Source organism: Anabrus simplex, chromosome 2 (genome assembly GCF_040414725.1).
Source record: "Anabrus simplex isolate iqAnaSimp1 chromosome 2, ASM4041472v1, whole genome shotgun sequence".
NCBI lineage: Eukaryota > Metazoa > Arthropoda > Insecta > Orthoptera > Tettigoniidae > Anabrus > Anabrus simplex.
Genome location: NC_090266.1, coordinates 591807458 through 591832154, shown reverse-complemented (window position 1 = coordinate 591832154; position 24697 = coordinate 591807458). Strand labels below are relative to the sequence as shown.

Below are 24697 nucleotides of genomic sequence, written 5' to 3'. Positions count from 1 at the left end.
CAAGGAACACAAGGAATCCCCTGTGCTCGTCATCATTCACCGCCAGAGACTATTACTAAAGGACTTACCGCCCCATCGGACAGTCCACAGACCCGAAAATGCGATACCGACTCGGCTAGCGAACTATTCCAGTAGGGGAGGGTGAGGCTTCGACAAACCGGGCTGAGTTCGAAGTTCACCGATGGTGCTCCATTCTAACGTCATATTTATGAACAATGGTAACTGGTTCATGTACTGATGCCTTGGAAGGGTTACAGTACCTTACTAATATTCCACAGTAATCTTATCACTATAAGAAGCCATTTCATCGCTGCCTTTCCATTATACTGTATTTAACAATTTCTGGTCTAAATTCACCTATTCTTGCTGCTTTATGATAAAGGAGTTCTTTTCCCATCCTATCCAATTCCTCAAACGTAATTTCACCGTTGTCTTCATCGACATGACCTCTGTTGTTCGCGACGTCAACATAAAGATTTCCTTTTACCATAAAAATATTTTCAAAAATTTTCTTCCACCGGTCCGTTGTTTTCCTGGGATCACTTCCACCTCATTTACCCAAAACACTATTCATTTCCTTTTCCTCTTCCTTGCTAGGATTCTTTATTAGTGTCCAGAAAGTTTTCCCTACCAAACTCGATAGCTGCAGTCGCTTATGTGCGGCCAGTATCCAGTATTCGGGAGATAGTACGTTCGAATCCCACTGTCGGTAGCCCTGAAGATGGTTTTCCGTGGTTTCCCATCTTTTGCTATTGGTTTTACGTCGCACCGACACCGGTAGGTTTTATGGCGACGATGGGATAGGAAAGGGCTAGGACTGGGAAGAAAGAGGCCTTGGCCTTAACAAAGGTACAACCCCAGCATTTTCCTGGTGTGAAAATGGGAAACCACGGAAAGCCATATTCAGGGCTGCTGAGAGTGGGGTTCGAACCTACTACCTCCCGAATACTGGATACTGGCCGCACTTAATTAAGGACACGGCCGCTTCCTTCCCTCTCCTAGCTCTTTGCTGTCCCATCGTTACCATAAGGCATATCTGTGTCGGTGCGACGTAAAGCCAATGGCAAAGAAAAAAACTTTCCCTGTCGGTTGACCTAGTCTTTCCCGGTTATTACAGAAATCTCCCCATAACTTCTTCTTGGACTCTTCAATTATTTCTTTTGCTCTCTTTATTTCATCTACGTACAGTTTCCTGCCAGCGTCAGTTCTCATTTGGAGCCATTTCTGAAATGCCATCTTTTCACGTGAGCAAGCTGCCTTTACTTCACAATTCCACTTAGATGTTCGCTTTTGCCCATGTTTTCACATAGTTGTTCCTAGGAATTAACCTGCTTTTTTCTATTACAGAATCCCTGAATGCCACCCATTCCTTTTCTATACCCTGAAACTACTTCTTGTCTTTTGTTTGGAACTTCTCAGTAATCACAGCCGTGTACTTATGTCTAATTTCCCCGTCCTAGAGACTTTCTGCTCGTATTCATCTGCAGACAGATTTCACTTTCGCTATCCTAGGCCTAGAGATAATTAGTTCACTACAGATCAGATAGGGGTCTGCATAATCGAAAGAACGGAATGCAACCGCATTTCTAATTGCCGTATTCATATAATTATGTATTTCAGTAGCATTAACTAATTGACTGGTCGACACATAGAAAAACTGTACACAATCACTCAGTTAGGGGAGCGCAGCTATGAGCTTGCATCCGGGAGATAGTAGGTTCGAATCCCACTGTGGAAGCCCTGAAGATGGTTTCCGTGGTTTCCCATTTTCACACCAGGCAAATGCTGGAGATATACCTTACTGAAGACCACGACCGCTTCCTTCCCACTCCCAGGCCATTCCTATCCCACCGTTGTCATAAAACCTATCTGTGTCGGTGCGACGTAAAGCAAATCGTTAAACACAATCGCTTTGCACCAAAATCCATGAACGCGAGCTGTGTTGATAAAATTAAGGCAAAAGGGAAATTACGAGTAATGTACTAAATAGGCAGCCTACCATTTAAATGAAACCTCGCCTTGTAATGAATTGTGCTAATTGGTAGAAGGAATATGGCTTCCACGTGGGCCCAAGCAGGCGGCTCCGTAGCATACAAATACAATTAGCGTCCAGGCCTGCACAGTTCGCCATCCAGGTCAGTACCATAAATCGCGCGTCACCATAATTTGTGTGTACATTGCCCGGCCCGTTCGTTTGTTAAAATGCTTTTTGCATGTTTTCTGATCACCCAGAAATGTGATTTGATAAATCACACCAGTAAACGTCAGTCTTACAAATTGGTTCAATTTGACAGCTGTATACATAACTAGCCGTATACACATAGCGGTAGTTGACAGTTTTCGATACGTCGCCTTTATATCGCATTGTATTTCATTTTGATGTCAAAAACAAGTAATTCGTCAGCGTAAAATTGTATTTTCTAAACTATGAATTTCTCAAGGATTTTACGGAAAGGTAATGATGAAGAATGACAAGTCGTTGATTTTGTTAAAGGCTACAACATTTCACTGGAATAAGTGAAGTTTTTGTATCGAAATTCGTAATTGAACATAGTTAGAGCTTCATTCACTCTTGCTGTTGCTAGACAAACGGATGTTGGAGTCATGATGAGCTTGAACGTGCAATACGGTGTTCATGAGCATTGCAGCACGGTTTGTTAAGAAGCCATAATATTCGGTGTTGCCCAGTCAGGTAATATAATAAATTGTGCCAACTTGTGTTGTACGTCCAAACTGCTTTTTAAGTAATGTACGTGAAGCAGCACTTGTTAGATAGAAATGAAATATAAAATTAATAACATTAGACTCAGTTTTAATGGTTTGACTCCTTGGCTGAATGTACAGCATTGTGACCTTCGGTTCAAAGGACCTCGGGTTTGATTCCAGGCCTATCTGGGATTTTAATCGCGTCTAATGAATACTTCTGGTTCGGGGACTGGGTGCTTGTGTTTGTTCCAAATCTCTCCTGTCCAAATTCAGACAACACACCACACTACCAACCAACACAGAAATACGCAGTATTAATTAGGTTACATCCCTTCACATAAGGTCGGAGTCAGGAAAGGCGTCCACATGTGCGACATAGTTCGCACCCGTGACACCACAGGCATGGCAAAAGCGTTGGACAAAGAAGAAGACTCGGCTTTTAATGTTTGCACACAGTTAATTCACAGAGGCTTGCGAACTGTATCTTGAAACTCATGGCAGTCTACGATCAAGGTGGATGCATGCATTTGTAACATCCATTGTTTGGATAATTGGCAAGAAACTGGAGTCTAAAACATAATAAGATATGACGGGCGGAGTAAATGATGCGAAAGAGACGAAAATATGTATATCGCCGGTGAAGAAACAATACCTCGTATGTCGCATACATCAAAATGCACTTCCTACCCATTATTTCCCGTAAGACTGGTCACGTGTCCCAGCCACTTTTGTGTATGGAGTCCATCGAAAAACGTTCGTTGTGTTCATTTGCCTATGCAAAAGTGTAAAGTAAAATGAACCTTAACTACAGTATACTCTTGGAGTGCGTAAATACGTCATGAAAACATAAATTTCTAGAGCAAGGTACGATAAGGACCGTTTTCCTTTACATTTTGAACCCTTGAACTTATAAGTCAGGATCAAATTCACGTCTTTGCCCAGCTGATTTGAAAGTACCTATGTCCTTAGCATCTATAGCAGGGCCACTCAAATGCCCTAATTTTCACGCGTGTAAACTGAGGCTCAGAGGTTCTCTGCACAGTGCATCGGTCCGACTCTGCTCTGTTCGGACAGGGTTTCGTCTCAGGGCGACTCGGCTAATCTTGGCTAAGCTCGGCTCAACTCTGCTCGGGTGGTGGAGCGCATGAGCAATTGAGGAAGGGGAAAACAGGCGGAGCGAGCGAGACAGGCATATACAAAGAGAGGGAGCTATTGCTAAAAATCTAGGCACTTTGGTCAACTTAGCGAAGTCATCTTTTGCACCTTGCGCCACGCAATGCACCCGTACATGCACTCTGAGAGGCCCTGATTTCTAGAGTGAGCATCGGCCCAGGTGACCAGAAATTGATGCTGCTGTACTGAGAAATAACTGAGTAACATGAATGGTAGTATATTTCTTCCATCTGAGTTTTTCAGACGCTAGAGCCCTGGCTTTCTTCGACCAAGATGGCAGGCTTGATCTCGGATCAGTCCGTTGGTATTTGAATATGCTTGAATATGCCAGCCTTGGGTCAGTAAATTTACTAGAATGTTAAGGAACTACTTCGGGAAAAATTCCGACACTTCGGTGATTACTATATATTTATCATTATTATTATTTGCTAATCGGCCAATTAGGGACCACGATACGTTCCGTTATACATTCTAGCCTGTACTCAATTTTTGTTTGATCCAGTAGGTTTTCACTGGGTCACTCTGTCGAGCACGGCCTCGGAATGTCCCAAAAATCACGATGCTTGTTCCGAGAAGGTCTCGTTCGTTTGCGTCTTGTGGTCGTAGGCCCATTTATTTGACGTCTTTTTTTGACGTTAACGTACCAGCGAATAGTTGTTTTTGGTTTTGAGTCCAAATTGTTAAAAATGCCTTTTGTACATCGAGAGACGTTCATCCGCCATAGGTGAACATAGAAGCGAGCCCTGCATTTGTGCATTGTGTCCGTGATCTTCTCTATTTTCTTACGTAGATCCTATTTTTGTATTTTGGGCCAAGTATGTTCTGGATAATCTTTCTCTCTTTTCTGCTTTAATTTAGCGACAGCACTTTTCTGAGAGAGGAACAGACTTTCGGACGCATAGAGAGATAATGGCTTGAAGAGAGCGTTGCAATGTTGAATTTCGGTATTTTTAGAAAAGCACCTTTTGTTACATATGTTCTGGGTGGTTTGGAAAGCTTCCTCCGTGTTTTATTAGGTACTACATTATTATTATTATTATTATTATTATTATTATTATTATTATTATTATTATTATTATTATTATTATTATTATTATTATATTCACATTACGTTAGCCTTCCGCAAATACTGGGATAAGCATACATTACAACACAGAAAAGGATTACATCACCAATCATCATAAAAATTTTGGGCGCTATAGCGGAATGTAATTTACCTGAAAAAAATCTGAATTATGTAGGCGTAGCATTTCTTCACAGTAATATATAAGTACCTTGTATCAGCAAATAAAGACCGCTTGCCTAGGAAATGGTGGAAAACGTATTTCTCTATTCTTCAAAATCCATATAAGTCCGTGTCTAGGATTGTTTCAAACATTTCGAAGGTAACATCTGTTGATAGCTGGGCCCATATAAGTCAGTGTTTAAGAGGACAATCATACTGTAGATAAGAGCATAAAACACCAGTAGATGACTGGTTTGGTTTTACCTCCTTAGCTACTCAAGTCAATTAACTTTTGAACATGATGAATACTAACGATGTAATAGTTTCGTGATGCATGCGTAGACGCATAGGAAGAGGATCGATTCAATGTGGTACACGCCTTTATTGTTATTAAGTGAAATTCTCTATTAGGCCGGAGATAAACTAGTTATAGAATGACACATTTCATGATCAGTATTTAGTCGATGCCTGCCGGATGGTCCTTATAAATATCTCGTTTAGCAACAAGGTAACGTTCTCCTCCTACCTCACAAGCAAATCAGTTGTGATTATTGTACGAAGAGTTAACTTGAAGTTCAGCCCGCATGTAAAATTGTATATTTTTAGTGCTCACCTCTTTCTGGAACGAACATTGAGCTGTAGTTCTATAACAAGGTGGAAGCTGTGCCTTTTATCACTTTTGAAGGTAGAAAGTGTCAATAAAATATCTTCATTTTTCCTTGAAACATTTTCGGTAGTTTCTCCAGGGTTGGAACAAAGACAGTCTCCCTGAAAGTTTATTAAATTAGGTTGAGTGAAATGGAGAAGAAGTAGCTGTCATATGAGAATTTTAAATCTAGAATTTCTGAACGGTGCAGAATGTAAATCTTGAATTGGAGCCTCAGTTAAGATCCACGAATATTACTTACAGAAGTAAAACTGGATGAGATTTAAGTCATAGGGAGGATGATTGGTCTATTCCGATTTCTTTCTCAACGATTTGTGGGAGAAGTTGATTCTCTAAGGAAAGCATTGTTACGGCATTACGGTGTTTGGAAGATTTTAAACTCTCAGCCATGAAATATTTCATGAAGCCTCAAGACCCACCTTCATAGAAGGTCGGTTAACTCCTTCAGACACAGAATTCAAAATTATATTATTTTATTAACTTACGTTAATACCTGACCTTATACAAAAAATATGAAGTAATATATATCAAGAAATACAAATCCTTGTTCATTAATGTACTTATTATTTATAAAAAGTAGGAAAGTAACCTGATGTCTGCTTTAAGTTGTGTCTGACTCCACCCTATATCGTAGCAGGAAATCGGAGAGACCTTTGGTATGGCTGTTCCTGTGCTTCCCTCCTCATACGAACCGTGTTAACATCTTGTAAGCCGAGCAAATGTAATTCAGAACCGCTGTTTGATCCCCTTTGCACTTTTTGCGGTATAGAGCTGGGCGGATTCTTACAGAGGAGCTTTGGATCACAGGCCAACGTGTTACGAGGGAAGGGAGGCCCACGAATGGTCACAGATATATTTTCAAATGAGTCTTCTCTCATGTGACACTAAGACCATCTGCAGATTTCTTTTCACTTCGCAGGTGACCCACACCAGATAAGTATTATTAAATAGTTTTCACGTGAAATTTTCTATGCTAGCTATTTACCCTATTTTGTAAGAGGTGGTAGGACAGAACCTTCGAACAAAGAAACAAATATTGTTCAACTTTTCGTCATTACTAAGTGATGCTGATGCAAAACCAGGAGATGATACTAATAATAATAATAATAATAATAATAATAATAATAATAATAATAATAATAATAATAATAATAATAATAATAATATTAATAAGCCCCGTGCCTCAAGCGGCAGTGCGCCGGCCCCTCACCGCTGGGTTCCGTGGTCCGTGGTTCAAATCCCGGTCACTCCATGTGAGATGTGTGCTGGACACAGCGGAGGCGGGACAGTTATTTCTCCGGGTACTCCGGTTTTCCCTCTCATATTTCATTCCAGCAACACTCTACAATATAATTCTATTTCATCTGTCATTCATTAATCATTGCCCCAGAGGAGTGCGACAGGCTTCGGCAGCTGGCACAATTCCTATCCTTGCCGCTAGATGGGGGCTTCATTAATTCCATTCCTGACCCGGTCGAATGACTGTAAAAAGGATGTGGATTTTCACTAATAATAATAATAATAATAATAATAATAATAATAATAATGATAATAATAATAATAATAATAATAATAATAATAATAATAATAATAATAATATCCTTGTCGATAGGAGATATATATTTCTTAACCGTTAAAGCCCAATAAATTACATAGAAGCACAATGAAAATCAGTCAATGTCCATATTTATTTTTATTTCACGAAGTAAATTTATACTTCAGTGCTAACTTCAGCTATGTAATGATGATGAGGATTACCAAATAATGCTATGAGCTTCACTGTTGTTTGCGAACTGTAGTGAAATTGTTATCAGTAAGTGTTGAAATATACTTATACGTTAAAATTTTTGCACAAAGGTGATTATGAAGTGGTTAGGGTAGAGTAAATGTAACAATCACCCGTTGTACGTTATTGTTAATACGAGTCAATACGGACCAATTAAGGACCGATATGGTCAAGTTTGTCGACTTAGAGTACATGTGATACAGAAATAAAGAATACCTTCTACAACTTGCAGACCGTAAAGAACGTTCATCATGCGTCTTTTGAATATGATGACATTATAGGTATGAGTATTATGTACCGCACATCTAAATAACGTAACTTATAATACAGATATTAAAAAAATTTGAGGGGGTGGGTATTTTGTTTGAGAGGAGTTTCTTTCGGCGAAGTATGAATGGTAGATATTTCCGTCTCTCTCAACTACACGTTGAGCCTGAGTCGAAATATTCGACATTTGGACAACAGTTTCAGTATTGCTTAGAAGTTATTTTTTTACGTGAAATCTAGAGGTCCATTTTAGTCTTTCTGATTCTTCCCTGTAGTGATGTAATTATCTTATATGAGGTGGAGGGGAAGTTGAAATACCCGTTGATATCGTTGATGTCGTCACTCCTATGCCAAAACCACGAATGCGTCAATGTTCTTCCTATTCATTACTTTACTTAAGACTTGTCACTCCTCCCAGCCACATATGGATATGTAGTCAGTCAGAACAATTTTCATTGAGTTCATGTCCCTATGCAGCTGTGTAAAGGAAAATGAACCTTACTGTTCCGTACTGTAGGAATATATGTTTACATGATATATTTACCAACTCCTAGAGTACAATGTATAAAGGTTCACATACGCGCATAGGAATGTGAACTCAACCAAAATTGTTCTGATTGACCACATATCAATGTGTGGCTGGCAGGCGTGACCAGTCTTAAGGGACATAATGGATGGGAAGAGCATAGGAGCGACGATATCTAGTATTGAATGGTATATCAGTAAATTTGACGTAGTTTCCAAGTGGCTTGGGTAGGCAGCTTTGTGTCGAAGTTGAGTATTTTTTCTTTTGCAAGTTGCGTTACGTCGCACAGACACACATAGGTCGTATGGCGACGATGGGACAGGAAAGTGATAGGAGTGGGAAGGAAGCGGTCGTGGCCTTAATTACGGTACAGCCCCAGCATTTTCCTGGTGTGAAAATGGGAAACCACGGGAAACCATCTTCAGGGCTGCCGACAGTGGAGTTCAAACCTACTATCTCCCGAATACTGGATACTTGCCGCACTTAAGTGAACACAACTATCAAGCTCGGTAGTATAAGATTTTGTGCCAAATTCAAGATATAAGCTTTCGCGGAATAAATTCAATCATTCTAACAGACGGCGCTAAGGAGTGATTGGTGGAAAATGTATAGGTGTACGAACGATAAACCAAATGACAGACAATGCTATAAATTAAGCAACAGAGTTTGACTGGGAAAATATCTTGTAGTGCTCAAGACTGGCTGTGGCGAGCAGAATGAATACACAATGGAATGCATGAGCTGTTGTCAAATAATTTTGAATGAATCGACACGGAATTGTTCAGCTGGATTTTGGATCGTGGTAAAATCGTGTAATTAATTCTAAAATTAAATTTCTGGATCACACTGTTTCGTCCGACGTACTTCAAAGAGTTATCGAATGAAGACCAAGATCAGTACCTTACAGAGATTAGCTGGCCGCTGTATTGTTTTCTTTATCAATATCTTTCGTACAGAACTTACGTTGAAGGGGTGCCAGTGTGAAACTCGATAATAAAGTAAGGTCATTACCTGCTATTCTCTCTAAAGAGTCTTCTGTGATTTCGTACCGTTAGGTTTCCATAGTTAAAATGTAATACTCTTAATATATTTACTATTGTAGACTACGATTTACTTTATCCTAGCAGTATAATAATAATTTTCTTGTGGCTATTTCTAGCCGATTGCAGCCCTTGTAAGGCAGATCCTCCGATGAGGGTGGGCGGCATCTGCCATGTGTAGGTAACTGCATGTTACTGTGGTGGAGGATAGTTTTATGTGTGGTGTGTGAGTTGCAGGGATGTTGGGGACAGCACAAACACCCAGGCCCCGGGCCATTGAAATTAACCAGTGAAGGTTAAAATCCACGACCCGGCTAGGAATCGAACCCGGGACCCTCTGAACCGAAGACCAGTACGCTGACCATTCAGGCAACGAGTCGGACATACTAGCAGTCATTCAGATTTACATTGTTACTTCGCGGGTGTTCATTGCAGTCATTTGGTTGAAATTCGTGTTCAATGGACAGTCAGTAAGTATAGGCCTAACTTCCTTGATATGGACACTGTAATATTCGGAGTATACTTTATACATGATTCACTAGTGATATGAGGAATAATAATAATAATAACTTTTTAACACCTGTTCAATTTCTACAGCTGGTAAGCGAAACTAGAGTTTTGCTATCCCATGTGTCAAGGGTCGATATATCCGAACAAATCTGTAGTACCTCAGTAGAAATATTTGATACTTAGACAAAAATTTCAGCATTTTATAGAGCTCCATTTTTAAGGTCAAATCTATGGTTTGATTTCAGCCCTTCTGGTTCCTCATTTTGTCACCTTTCATCATACAGTTATGTGTTGTTCATCTTGGAGACCAGTTCTGTTTTTCTCTACATTGGGATCGAGAAAATTATTCATACATATTAATTTCATGCATTTCAAGAAGCTATTCAGATGCCTTTCAAGTCAGGTATGAAGCTGGCGATGCTGGTGGTAATCTACATATAACTTGTCCTAATTGACTGAGAGATTGATCATCGCCGAGCCAAAACTACTGGATATAAAGAAATGAAATTTTAGGGCATACATTCATTTTACAATGAAGAAGCTCACGAAGGGAGGATTTATGGATATCCCGTCTCTAAGGGGGTGAAAAGAGGGTGAATTCTTAAAATGAGTGCATCTATATCTCGAAAACTGAACCATTTAAAGACATAAAAATTGGTATTTGGAATCTGCTTTAAAAGTAAAGAAGCACGTAAAACTTATATTTGTTTTCGGAAAATCCTGTTGAGCGGGGATGAAAAAAAGTGAAAAATTAGATGAATACCTTTTATGTGGATACCTATAACTCAAAAACTGTAGATGTTACGTATTTTTTGCATGTAAAATCTACTTAAGGAGTGGTGAACAGAAGTGGCAGAAGTGGGTGAATTCTTAAAATGAGTATCTCAACAAAGTAACATGTTATAGACGTGAAAACTATTATATAGAATCTCCTGTAAAAGTAAAGGAACACGCACAATTTGTTTTCTGAAGATCCATATAAGGAGAAGTGTTAAAGAGGGGTACATTTATAAAATCAGCGTATATACAGTATATATCAAAAACTGAACACGTTACAGATGTTATAGACACGTTATAGACAAAATAAAGAGACACGCTTTTTTTGTTTTCGGAAAATCCACTTAGGGTGTGGGGGCGGGTGAAGAGAAGTTATCTTAGTTGAATTCTTTTTATGGGGATAATTATACATCAAATACTGAAGATGCTACACACGTGAAAATTGGTATTTTGAATTTCATTTAAAAATAAGGAAACACGTATATTCTTGTTTACGAAAAATGTTTCTTAAGGGTGTGAAAAAAGATGAGAAAGGGGTTGAATACCTTTTTGAGGATACTTATATCTCAAAAACTGAAAATGTTACAGTCATGAAAAATGTTATTTGGAATATTCCTTAAAAATTAAAAAAAAACATTTTTGATTTAGGAAAACCTACTTAATGTGGGGGGAGGGTGAACAGGACTCACAAAGAGGTTGAATATTTGAAATTAGTGTATCACAAAAACGTAACATGTTACAGACGTGAAAACCGGTATTTTTAATCTCCTTTAAATATAAAGTAACACATACTACTTTGTTTGCGGTAAAATCACTTGGGGGGAGGGGATTAAAAGATGGGTTGAATTATTTTTATTAAGATACTGGTATCTCAAAATCTGAAGATATTACAGACGTAAAAATTGGCATTTGGAATCTCCTTTAAAAATAAAGAAATACGCTTTTTTGGAGGGAATTCAACTTGGTGGGGGGAGGGGCGATGTAAACGTAGTTGACTTCTTTTTAGGAGGATACATATATCTAAAAAAATTGAAGAAGTTACGGTCGTGATAACTGGCATTATGAAGCTCCTTTATACGTAAAGAAACACATATTTTGTTTTCGGAAAATTATTTAAACGGGGAGAGTGTGAAATGAAGTGAAAATTTTGAATTATTTTTATGGAGAAACTAATGTCTCCAAAACTGAATGTTACAGGGGTGAATCACCTTAAAAAAACATGAAACACGCATTTTTTGGCGGGATGATATCAACTTATCAGGTGAGCGGTGGGGCGAAAAATGAGTTGACTTCTTTTTTATGAAGATACTTATATCTCAAAACCTGAATATGTTACTGACGTGAAAAGTTGTAATTGGAATCTTCTTTCAAAGTAAAGAAACACGCATTTTTTGTCTTCGTAAATCCACTTAAGGGGGGTGTATGAATTGAAAAATTCATTGAATTCCTTGTATATGAGGATACTTATATATCAAAAACAAAATATCTTAAAGACGGGAAAATTGGTATTTGGAATCTCCTTGAAAAATAAAGAAACACGTACTTTTGGGATAAGTAACTTGGGGTAGTTGGGGGGGGGGGGTGTAAAAGGAGTTAAATTATTTTGATGAGGATACATATATCTCAAAAACTGAAGATGTTACTGTATAGTCATGATAATTGGTATTTGGAAGCTCCTTTATCAATAAAGAAACACGCATTTCTTGTTTTCGGAAAAGTCACTTAAGGGATGAGTGTTAAAGGAAGAGAAAAAGTTGAACATTTTATGGAGAAACTTACAGGCATCTCAAAAACTGATGTGTACAGACGTGAAAATTGGTATTTGGAATCTCCTTTGAAAATAAAGAAACACGCACTTTGGAAGGGGGTTGGGTGGATCGACTTAACGGGGAGGGTGGTGAAAAAGGAGAGGAAATCATTTGATGAGGATACATATATCTCAAAACTGAAGATGTTACAGACATGAAAATATGTATTTGGAATCTCCTATAAAAATAAGGAAACACGTATTTCTTGCTTTCGGAAAGTCCACTTAAGTGGGGTGAGGGGTGGAAGGAAGTGAAGAATAAGTTGAATTCATTTTATGAGGATAAATATACTGTATCTCAAACACTGAAGGTGTTACAGACGTACAAACGTGAAAACTGGTATTTCGAATCTCCTCTAAAAATAATGAAACACTATTTTTTTCGCAAAATACACTTAAGGGGCTGAAAAGAATTGAAAAAGCGGTGAAATTTTAAAATGAGTACCGGTATGTGTATATTATGTGAGAAAACTAAACATGTTACAGACAAAGAACTTGATATATGGAAAGTCCTTTAAAAATACAGGAGGATGTACCTTTTTGTTTGCGGAAAAGGCACTTAACGGGGGTGAAAAGGAGTGAAGAAATAAGTTGATTTTTATGTGGATACTGATATCTCAAAAACTGAAGATGTTACAGATGTGAACATTGGCATTTGGAATCTCCTTTTAAAATAAAGAAACGTATATTCTTATTGTTTTCATAAAATCCACTTAGATGGATTTGGAGGGGGGAGGAAGGACCAATAAAGGGGTTGAATTATTTTTATGGGGATACTTATATCTTAAAAACTGAAGATGTTACAGATGTGAAAATATGCATTTGTAATCTCCTGCAAAAGTAAAGAAACATGTATTTAGAAGACTGTTTCTTACGTGTACAGTTCTATGCCGGATGGTCGTCTTAGCCCCAAACCACAAACGTGGTTTACAAGGAATTTGTGGGGTAAATGAAACTAATTCTTTCTTTTTTTTTGCTAGTTGCTTTACGTCGCACCGACACAGATAGGTCTTATGGCGACGATGGGACAGGAAAGGGCTAGGAGAGGGAAGGAAGTGGCCGTGGCCTTAATTAAGGTACAGCCCCAGCATTTGCCTGGTGTGAAAATGGGAAACCACGGAAAACCATTTTCAGGGCTGCCGACAGTGGGGTTCGAACCTACTATCTCCCGAATACTGGATACTGGCCGCACTTAAGCGACTGCAGCTATCTAGCTCGGTAAATAGTAATTGGACGTATCCTTAATTAAGGATTACATACACGTAGCATTTGAGATACGTCCTAGACTTTAACTACGGCATTGTACGAAGACAATATCTGAAAATCCCTAAGTATAAAAACTCACCTAAAAATTAGTTTACCGACAAATTGTCTTCGTACAATGCCGAGGAACGATTACCTTGATCAAATTACGAAAACCACGCGAGCGAAGCCGCGGATATTTGATAGTAGATGTATATATTAGTAAAATATTTGTGAATTATAGGCTTTTAGCACTGTCCACAATTAAGGTTATGTTATCGCCATAGCCAAAAGTGTTTAGTGCAATTCTATTCAACTGCTATTTTTTGGCTATTTTGCCTTACGTCGCACCGGCACAGATAGGTCTTATGGTGACGATGGGACAGGAAAGGCGTAGGAATAGGAACGAAGCGGCCGTGGCCTTAATTAAGGTACAGCCCCAGCATTTGCCTGGCGTGAAAATGGGAAACCACGGAAAACCATCTTCAGGGCTGCCGACAGTGGGATTCGAACCCACTATCTCTCGGATGCGAGCTAACAGCTGCATGTTCCTAACCGCACGGCCAACTCGCCCGGTATCTGTTCAACTGAATCCCTTCTTTCCATTTCACACCTCTCAGTAAATGATCCATGAATAGTTTAGAGAACAAAGGTGAAAAGAGCTACAGCCTTATTTAAAACCTGTAACTACTCTGCACCAAGAACTCGTCCTACTGTGCACAATTTTAACTGTGGACAAATTGGCAAAATAAATGTTTTGATTGCCCGCCGTTACCTACACTTCATCTTATAATTGCTCAGTACAGTTCACACCTTTCCGCTTGGTATTCTCTCTTTATGCTCTGTCTAGATCTATGAAGCATAAACACAACTGCCTATTATTATTATTATTATTATTATTATTATTATTATTATTATTATTTCCTTTCACAATTAACATGGGCGTCTAGGCTGCAGGTAAAGTATAACTATTATCAGCTCATCCGCTCAATTTTATCCCGGGATGAGACTGAACCACTGTATTATGATTTATTATTCCTATGGAGGGAGGTAAGTTAGACTAGTTAATGATTTTGTAATACATTCAGTACTAACGAATTCAACTTGACTGCTGTATGTTACGCATGAATTTTGCTAAACCAACTTATCAGGACCAGTCCGGGGTATATTTATTAACTGCAGTGTTTCTGCTTATCTCAGTCCAGTCATAAGCCGCGGTGTGAGTTTAAACCACCCTGTTGTCACGCTGATACATTATGGAAGACACAACACAAGGTCCCTCTCGCAAGTTCCTGAAACATCCCAGCCCTGTCACCCAAAACCAACCGACAGACCCCAATATCCCTCCCCTGTCCTGCTCCCCCCTCCCCTCTTGTGTAACGTGACAGGTTTCGCCAAGTAACACCCCGTTCAACACGTGTCGTTACCATAGAAACAACCCCCTCCCAACCCTCCGACCTATTCTGCTGTTCCTTGGTCGCCATTCTTCGTGCCAAGTCGTTACCACAAACTGTCAAGTCCTTAGGACGTCTTTCAGACACCACTGCGGTAGGAAATGCTGCGGGCACGCGATACTCACCTAAATCACATCACACGTTCAAAATGGACTTACCATGTCGTGGCCCACATGGTTAACGCGGCACATCCTCAGTGATAAACTAGCGAGTGGGAAGGGTGAAGTTATCCATCAACAGAATGTACTATAAAGCGGTACCGGTATTTCTATATGACTGGATGTGTAGTTATTTGGTTAGGCGTTCATCTTCTGTACTTCTGATTGAGTGGTCAAATACCGGCACAGCCGTTTGTCATTTTGAGAGTTCTTCACTGTAAATTACCGATATTAGTAGAGGAACAATAACAACTTCGGGGAGAGGTGTGATAGCCAAGTGACATTTCCACTCGCTTCTCACAAAGGTTGCCGTGGTTTGAGTCCCACTCGATTCATGTAGGGTTTTGAAAGGAAATGACACGTCTCCGTGGTCCAGATTCCAAGTAAAACCGGAGGCCCTCTGGCTATGGTCATGATATCAGCAGTCGCTGAAGTATACCTACTAGCTTGCTTGTAATAAACTTTGAATCATAGACCGTTCCATTGGTCTATAATTCTATAGAGACACAAGTGTCAAAATCATTCCCTGACATTGATTCTTTTAACTTAATATTGATGCCATATGATTTACGACCCACTACCGTATCTAATATTATGATTTTGAAGACGACGAGATGCCGAAATTTTATCCAATAAATATGCAATAAATATACCGTCAAATTGCATGCGAACTTGAACACCTTAAAATATCATATTTTTAGGTGCCCCTGTTAATAAATGTTTTCTTTTTCAGGCATTTCATTAATGTATGTTATAATGAATTAATTTCGAGAGAATAAATAACCTCACAGTTATAAATTACGTCGCAATTCAATAAGAAATGGCTTCCATTATAACAAAATTAGAAATTACAAGATAACGTACGATGACAACTGCAAACAGAAACTTCAAAGTTAGTTTCAAATGATGTACGTTATTATATTATTGATTAATGTTGTATAATACCCAGTATTTGAGAATCCTTCCTGATATTGATACCTCGGAGCCGAACTAATACAAAGAAAATAATAACGAACCACTATTGACATCTCTGTAGCATATGGTACCACTTGTTTAAGACCCTCGTTGCCTCGCACTTCTTGGAAGAAAAAATACCCATTGCGAATACACCAGGAATGAAGAAGACAATTCTCCAATGAAATTTCGTGTTTGTATTGTAGACACGTTCCCATTTGCTGGTTGCTGTGTTTCTGGATAAATATCGATAGTATGCTCATTTCATCGTTAGTATGCATCTGCCATAAAATTAATGCCCTTCGCACACACAGATGTTAGCACGCATACGGAGTTTGACTTGGAATATATTGTAAATACACATTTGCATGTGGTCGCACAAAACATGAGGTCTAGTAATGATGACGGGTTTCCTCAAATGTCAAGGGGTAGCTGAAGAATTCAGCAAAAATGCTTAATTTAATTAATTCACTGTACACATATAAATGTTAGTCTAATAATGTGTATGCATGAAGCTTATTTATGTACAATAATGTGCTATTTTTGTGTTGCAAGACATTCGTGTATTATATTCATGTTATATATGCTTATTGCACTGCTTACTATAATATACACTTACTCAAACATCTGGCGAGCTTGAGGAGAACTTGACAGTACATGTTCAAGGGACTCGGTCAGACATTCACATCAGTTTAGGACTGTACATGAGATACACGTCCGATCTCCTCTATAAATGTTGTGTTTCTTATATTCTTTCACATCTATGTGTGCTGTCTGTTTCTATTAGATTCATTTAAACATTTCAAAAGACGTTTGATTAAGTGTTCCATTCAATAAGTCTTGAACTTTGTAGTTATATTTCATACAACAAGAAGACTTGTTGTAACTGGATGTTTACACATTTGTAAGATGAATGTTTTCTTTTTGGAAAGCGTAACACATTGCACTGACAAGTATACTTATTTTCTTCTTCCTTTCTCTTTTTTCTCCTTCTGTCTTTCTCTTTGCTTAGCCTCGGCGCCGCCGTCCACGACACCTGGGCCAACCACAACAGAACTGATCCCGCGAAGGAACTCAGGTACAGTACTTATCACCTACACCATACCTATCGACATAACATAATACTATAATATCACTTTTAGTACAATCGTCAATCTAATTAAATTCTCATTCTCTCTTTACACTTTGTCATCATCATACATGTAATTTGTGTTCATTTACACTGATCACAACATCAAAATCTAAACTTTATACTTTAACATACCTTCTTTTCAAGTTATATGAACAGAGAAATCATAATTATCTCCGTAACAGTGAAGACGTGATTTAAACAACGACGTATATTAACTTCATGGAAAACATTCTTAAGTATATTGCGGTAAATATGAATTTCAACTTTAGGAAACTCCTTAATGTTGTCTAGAATACATTCCATTTTTAAAATTACGATTTTTCAAATAGTTTTTAATTTCCCCAAGACAGGCCCTACCATTGTTGAAGGCTAACTTCCGATTGTTATTGCCATGAATATATTATCAGACAAAAATTTGCGTTAACATCAACAGAAACATTTCAACATTATGTAATGATAATTCACTGACTGACATCAGAGCTGAAAAGTTGTGAAGAATTTGGAAGGGCAATATGTGATGACCTTGTTCTGCATGTTCTGTTCTCTATCACCTGTAGTGCTAAATGTGACACCTATGAATCACAAGCACAACTGCTTCTACAAAGTTAAATGATGTTTTTTATCTGATAATTAGTTTGTAAATTACTTTCAAAAATTATCTTGTAGGTGGTTGTCTACTGATGGCCATTTTGCCATAATATTGTTTTCATTCTAGATATGTGTGTTTTGTTTTTATGATTAGAGGAAAGCCTGGTATGATGTAAGTGATGTAAATAAAACTGTCATAAAACATCCAGGGATGACACTCTCTAAGAAACATAATATTCAACTTACCTTCTAATGGTCTTTCTTCCCTTCAGAAAAGTCCCTTGAACAATAAGTACACAGCTGTCAACGGTTTAGAAGATTTCTGAAGCAGCCTGATGGAAAGGCTGCTTCTGGTATGCCTTTCGGCTCATCCGTAGTATCTTCTGAAGATATAAGATATTCTTAGATCACCTTTTCACCGTCCTATTTATGGTGAGAAAGAGAAAGGTATCATACGAGCGTTCATATAACGGGATAATATGAATGTGCTAAAGAGTTTTCACTTAGTGATTAGCAACATATTCATGGATGGACAAAGGATCAAGTAATAGGTAGTGGTATACACTAAAATAATTATGCAATTGCTCAAAATTCTCAAATATCCGTCTTCTGCAAGGCCCAGAATGTATAAAATATATCGTCTCTGGCATAACATATCACCTAAAAAAATTTCAAATATCAACTCAGTTCTGGAACATTTATGCCAAAGTTTGTACAACAGAAATATATGTTACCGTTCCCAGCTGTCTGGGATCAAGTAAATTTGATAAAGCAATCTGTTTGATAATTGAGTCCAACGTTGTCTACACGTATAATTCCAAGATTTTTACTATTTTAAATCACTCTCAACATATCTATCGTTAGTCATAGTTTATTTTAAAACGACTTGTGGGTTGTTATCAGCGATGGCATGTTCTTAAATACTGTTTGGAAATATCCACTGCTCTATTCTGGCAATGTGGTAAAGGGAGGTCTTAGAAGATGTTCTCACTATCTGCGCACAGATGGGTACATCTGCATATGTTACTTGGTATATCTCGTACGAGATTAATATCTTGTTGGCATGAATTATGAAGGGAAGCGACGTAACCGAACCCGATAGGTACTCTCTCTCCTAATGTATGCCATTTCTATATCTTATATTTATCTACAGAAAATGATTATTATTGCTCAATTAAGTTATTGCTACGGGGACATTGTCCACATAATGCTCCAAAATAATAAGACGATGACGTAATGTATTAGTATTCGCTTAAATTATTGTAAAATAACTTAGAAGTAGTAAATTCACATACTTCGATGGATTAAAGCTGTGAAAATCAAGGAACGCATCAGAGTAGATTTAAGAAAGTATGGTATTATTTTAAGCCTCTACACTAATGGTCAAGTAAAATTTCTTACATGCCTGTCTCAATATGAAGAATAATTTTGAATTATGAATACAAATGAATCGAAGTAAGATAGAGGTATTACTGAAAAATCTGATGTGATACATATGCTTTGTAAATTAGCTCGTATTTTTTATGTGATGACTTGACGATAAGAGCAAAGAAGAAATAATTTTTAGTCAGTTTTTCTCTGCATAAATACGGACTTCGTGAAAAGGGGACAAATTCTATACGTCTCAAAGTAGGCTTTATGCCGAAAGAACAATAATAGAATATTCTTTTATTCGTCTCTTACAACGATTTATAACTACTTGTGGGGCAAAGAATGATATACCTGAGTCTAAAGTATTTAACTGTTGGTCCTGATATAAAAATATAGCTTTAAATTACTGAAAACTAAATTATGGTATTAATTTTAGGTTTCTATACAAGCATTCAAGTAAAATTTAACTGCATGCCTTTCAGGTATAATATGTTGCTACTAGCTTTTTCCTTTTTTGTCAAAACCTAAGGTATTTTCAGCGACTTCAAGGAAGGTGTTTTCACCATATATTCCGGAGATAATTTTTCATTTGCTCTATTTTAAATGCTAGTACCGTAATGTTGTGTATCATGCGGAAATGTTTTATGGCACTATATAATTTTGGAACAGTGAGAAACATTCGTATGAATTACAAATTAGATTTTAGTAATGAATGAAAACCTACAACCTGTTTTCCAGTCTTTGACCGGGTCAGGGATATAATGAATGAATCAGATGTAGGCTGTTATTACGATGAGGTCGCCACTCCCAAAGTAATTTATATTAATGAGTGATAGATGCTATGGAATGAGAATGGAGAGTGTTGCTGGAATGAAAGATGAGAGGGAAAACCCGAGTACCCGGAGAAAAACCTGACCCGCCTCCGCTTTGTCCAGCACAAATCTCACATGGAGTGACCGGGATTTGAACCACGGTATCCAGCGGTAAGAGGCCGACGCGCTGCCGTCTGAGCCACGGAGGCAAGCATATTTTAGTAACACAGGAGTAAAATTCGAATCTTCTTCTGTGTTTGAATAATGTAATCTCTGGTATAGAGGATAATATGCGTTGAGGAAGATTATTCTCTTGAAATGGCATATAACAAATTATTAAAAATTTAAACCAAATATGTATCAACCTTAGGCAGATTCAACACGCGCTCTTGATGTCGTAAAAAACGGTCATCTGTCAGTTAGGTTATTCGTCGTGGAGTGGTTTCTAACTAGACATCACTGGATTTCATTTTCTTTGCTTGAAGTATTGTAACGTGCAAGTAGTAACGCTTTATTTTACATAATGAGTGGTCAACATCGGTCGTGGTCATTACCACTGGAATATTATATGTTAATTAGTCTTGATATAGATTACAACAGGTCGATAGCTGCTTATTATTAGAGTTCATAAAACGGGTAAGTGGGAGAAAGATTTAGAGTCATTGAGACTTGTGATACATCACTGCCTGAGACCGGATGAGACACAAATAAGTAAAATTTAGGTTTATTTCCTTTGATGCATTACGTTAGCCACATAATTGTAAACTGAACTACACAGTATTAGAAGAAATTGCATGAATAACTCTCAACTCTAGTACGATCCTATTGAGTTTTTCCGTGAAGTTTCCTCGTAAACATAATCTAAATGGAAGGGGTCACTTAAACATTAATGATGGTGTTGTGATGATGAAGTTAATTCATCTTCGCAATATATTGCATGAAGACTGATACAGAGTTGTATTAATACACTGTTTCTAGTTATTATATTATGCTTGTTTTGCAATGAAGAATCTCGACCACAAATTTCCCAGAGACTTACACATACTGAGAATTTAACTTAACTGCAATTATGAGTAGCCAATATCGTAGTAGTCAAAACCACTGAAATGTTAGATCTCTCCTATCAATACGTCATCATGAATATGCCATATCTTCAATGAATATAAATAAGTGCATAAATAATACAGTTCCTAAGTAAGGAAAGTTACAAATACACTGACTGACAGAGCAAATGCAACACCAAGAAGGAGTGGTTCGAAAGGGATGAAAGTTGGGGAAAAAACAGAGACGGCACGGACGAATAATTGATGTTTATTTCAAACCGATATGCAGGTTACACAATGCGCATAGCATCGACTCAGTAGGATGTAGGACCACCGCGAGCGGCGATGCACGCAGAAACACGTCGAGGTACAGCGTCAATAAGAGTGCGGATGGTGTCCTGAGGGATGGTTCTCCATTCTCTGTCAACCATTTGCCACAGTTGGTCGTCCGTACGAGGCTGGGGCAGAGTTTGCAAACGGCGTCCAATGAGATCCCACACGTGTTCGATTGGTGAGAGATCCGGAGAGTACGCTGGCCACGGAAGCATCTGTACACCTCGTAGAGCCTGTTGGGAGATGCGAGCAGTGTGTGGGCGGCCATTATCCTGCTGAAACAGAGCATTGGGCAGCCCCTGAAGGTACGGGAGTGCCACCGGCCGCAGCACATGCTGCACGTAGCGGTGGGCATTTAACGTGCCTTGAATACGCACTAGAGGTGACGTGGAATCATACGCAATAGCGCCCCAAACCATGATGCCGCGTTGTCTAGCGGTAGGGCGCTCCACAGTTACTGCCGGATTTGACCTTTCTCCACGCCGACGCCACACTCGTCTGCGGTGACTATCACTGACAAAACAGAAGCGTGACTCATCGGAGAACACGACGTTCCGCCATTCCCTCATCCAAGTCGTCTAGCCCGGCACCATACCAGGCGTGCAAGTCTATGCTGTGGAGTCAATGGTAGTCTTCTGAGCGGACGCCGGGAGTGCAGGCCTCCTTCAACCAATCGACGGGAAATTGTTCTGGTCGATATTGGAACAGCCAGGGTGTCTTGCACATGCTGAAGAATGGCGGTTGACGTGGCGTGCGGGGCTGCCACCGCTTGGCGGCGGATGCGCCGATCCTCGCGTGCTGACGTCACTCGGGCTGCGCCTGGACCCCTCGCACGTGCCACATGTCCCTGGGCCAACCATCTTCGCCACAGGCGCTGCACCGTGGACACATCCCTATGGGTATCGGCTGTGATTTGACGAAGCGACCAACCTGCCCTTCTCAGCCCGATCACCATACCCCTCGTAAAGTCGTCTGTCTGCTGGAAATGCCTCCGTTGACGGCGGCCTGGCATTCTTTGCTATACACGTGTCCTGTGGCACACGACAACACGTTCTACAATGACTGTCGGCTGAGAAATCACGGTACGAATTGGGCCATTCGCCAACGCCGTGTCCCATTTATCGTTCGCTACGTGCGCACCACAGCGGCGCATTTCACACCATGAGCATACCTCAGTGTCGTCAGTCTACCCTGCAATTGGCACAAAGTTCTGACCACTCCTTCTTGGTGTTGCATTTGCTCTGTCAGTCAGTTTATTTACAAATAATAATTTTAATTGTTAGATAATATTTATTCTTGATACCGGTGTAATACAATGCTATAATTAATTCCAAAACCTCAATGACGTAAGGCTGACGAAGGATAAGGAATATTTCTATATTTATGTAACAGCGATTACGATGTGATATGTAAAGGATCAATGTGCATTGTGGTATAGCCAGTCTAAAGCGGAAATTATTATTACGCTTGTCATGACTGTGTGCTCTGCTACTTTCAGATCCAGCTTGGGAAACAGTCGGAGGTGAAATGAACAACTCCGTGTACGGTAATCCTAGCTCTCTTAGTGGACATCTGTCAGAGAAAGGTAAGCATTAACTTCAGTTTCATGTACAACGTTTGAGAAAAGTGTAGTGATTGATTAAGCAATTGTTGACCATGGAAAACCTAAACAGAACGTTACCTAATCTCACCTACCGATATACCTATCATTATGAACATGTCCTATTTTAATATAATTGCCTTTTCCTTCATTTGCAAGTAAATATTTATGAGAAATTCTTAGTACTCGCCTAGCAAACAGATATACCATATGTCCGTCAGATCCGTTAATACTTGTCTGCACGACACATAGTTCTATCTTAAAAATATGGCCATTGGTCAGCCGAACTAAGCCTCCTGAAGTCTGTAAACTAAACATGTTCGATCTCAATAATAAACATCTAGTTACTGATGTTTCGTGAGAGCTGTTTCTTATTTGGATAATTCGCGTTCGGTGCTCTCCACTGATCCATGAGAACACCTAAGAGGTCTTTGGAAAATGCGGAATGTGGCTCTTGCCCTGCGATCAGATGTGAATTTTTCGTGACAGTTCTGTAACTGGAAGAGTTCCAGCCTTTACATGCCCTATCCTGCATACCATTAATTTTTAAATTATGAGCACCATAATAATAATAATAATGTTATTTGTTTTACGTCCCACTAACTACTCTTTTACGGTTTTCGGAGACGCCGAGGTGGCGGAATTTAGTCCCGCAGGAGTTCTTTTACGTGCCAGTAAATCTACCGACACGAGGCTGACGTATTTGAGCACCTTCAAATACCACCGGACTGAGCCAGGATCGAACCTGCCAAGTTGGGGTCAGAAGGCCAGCGCCTTAACCGTCTGAGCCACTCAGCCCGGCAAATTATGAGCACCAATACTTGCTAATTTCATAACTTTTCTCTAACTTCATGTAATTCTGGTGCTTCTCGGAGTTTTGTCTCATGTTTCGGGGCACGACTTCTAAAATAATACCTAGTTCCTTCGAAAGAAATATGATTTATTTCAGAGGAATTTCTAGTCACAAATGAATGGGGGGAAGATCAGCCAACGCAACATCAAGGCCTCAAAACGTGAGGTACATTTATTTCCTTTCTTCAGCGCGTTATCTATATAAAAGTCACAGAAAGTAAATGAATGTGGTTCATTGTTACGTTTAGACTTAGAAAAGCGGATGTCTGCTTGTCATTTCCACACTACAACACTAAATTACTTAGCTGAAGGAAGTTTTCGAAGTTCGAAGCATCTATTATTAGAATTTTAGAAACTAAATTTTCCTAAAGTTGAAACAATGTATGGTAATGTTTGATAAATAATAGTAATTTATGTGAAGCTACGCGAACAGAGCTGAATGGCAGCAGATTACATTTTCAAGTCGAATTTATGGATTCACGGCTACTCTGCGTGCGTGTATATCTTTTCATCGGAAAGTTGACAAATAATTCTTCAGATTAAGGAATAATGATATTTTTGTTTAGCATTTTCAAACCCATATTGGGTTATTATAGTACGATATCTTGGGTCACCAGTTCATAGATTAGTTTTTAATGCAAGCTTCCAAGCGATTACAACCTGTGTTAACTTCT

At 38.9% G+C, this 24697-nt stretch overlaps 1 protein-coding gene across 1 annotated transcript in view; it reads left to right on the top strand.

Annotated features, from left to right (window-relative positions):
* LOC136863611 (neurotrimin) overlaps positions 1 to 24697 on the top strand; it is a 532585-nt gene that overhangs the window by 448653 nt on the left and 59235 nt on the right. Inside the window, exons 6-7 of the mRNA XM_067139981.2 lie at positions 17305 to 17370; positions 23070 to 23156. Of these exons, the coding sequence (XP_066996082.1) occupies positions 17305 to 17370; positions 23070 to 23156 (153 nt within the window). The remainder of the gene's footprint in view (positions 1 to 17304; positions 17371 to 23069; positions 23157 to 24697) is intronic.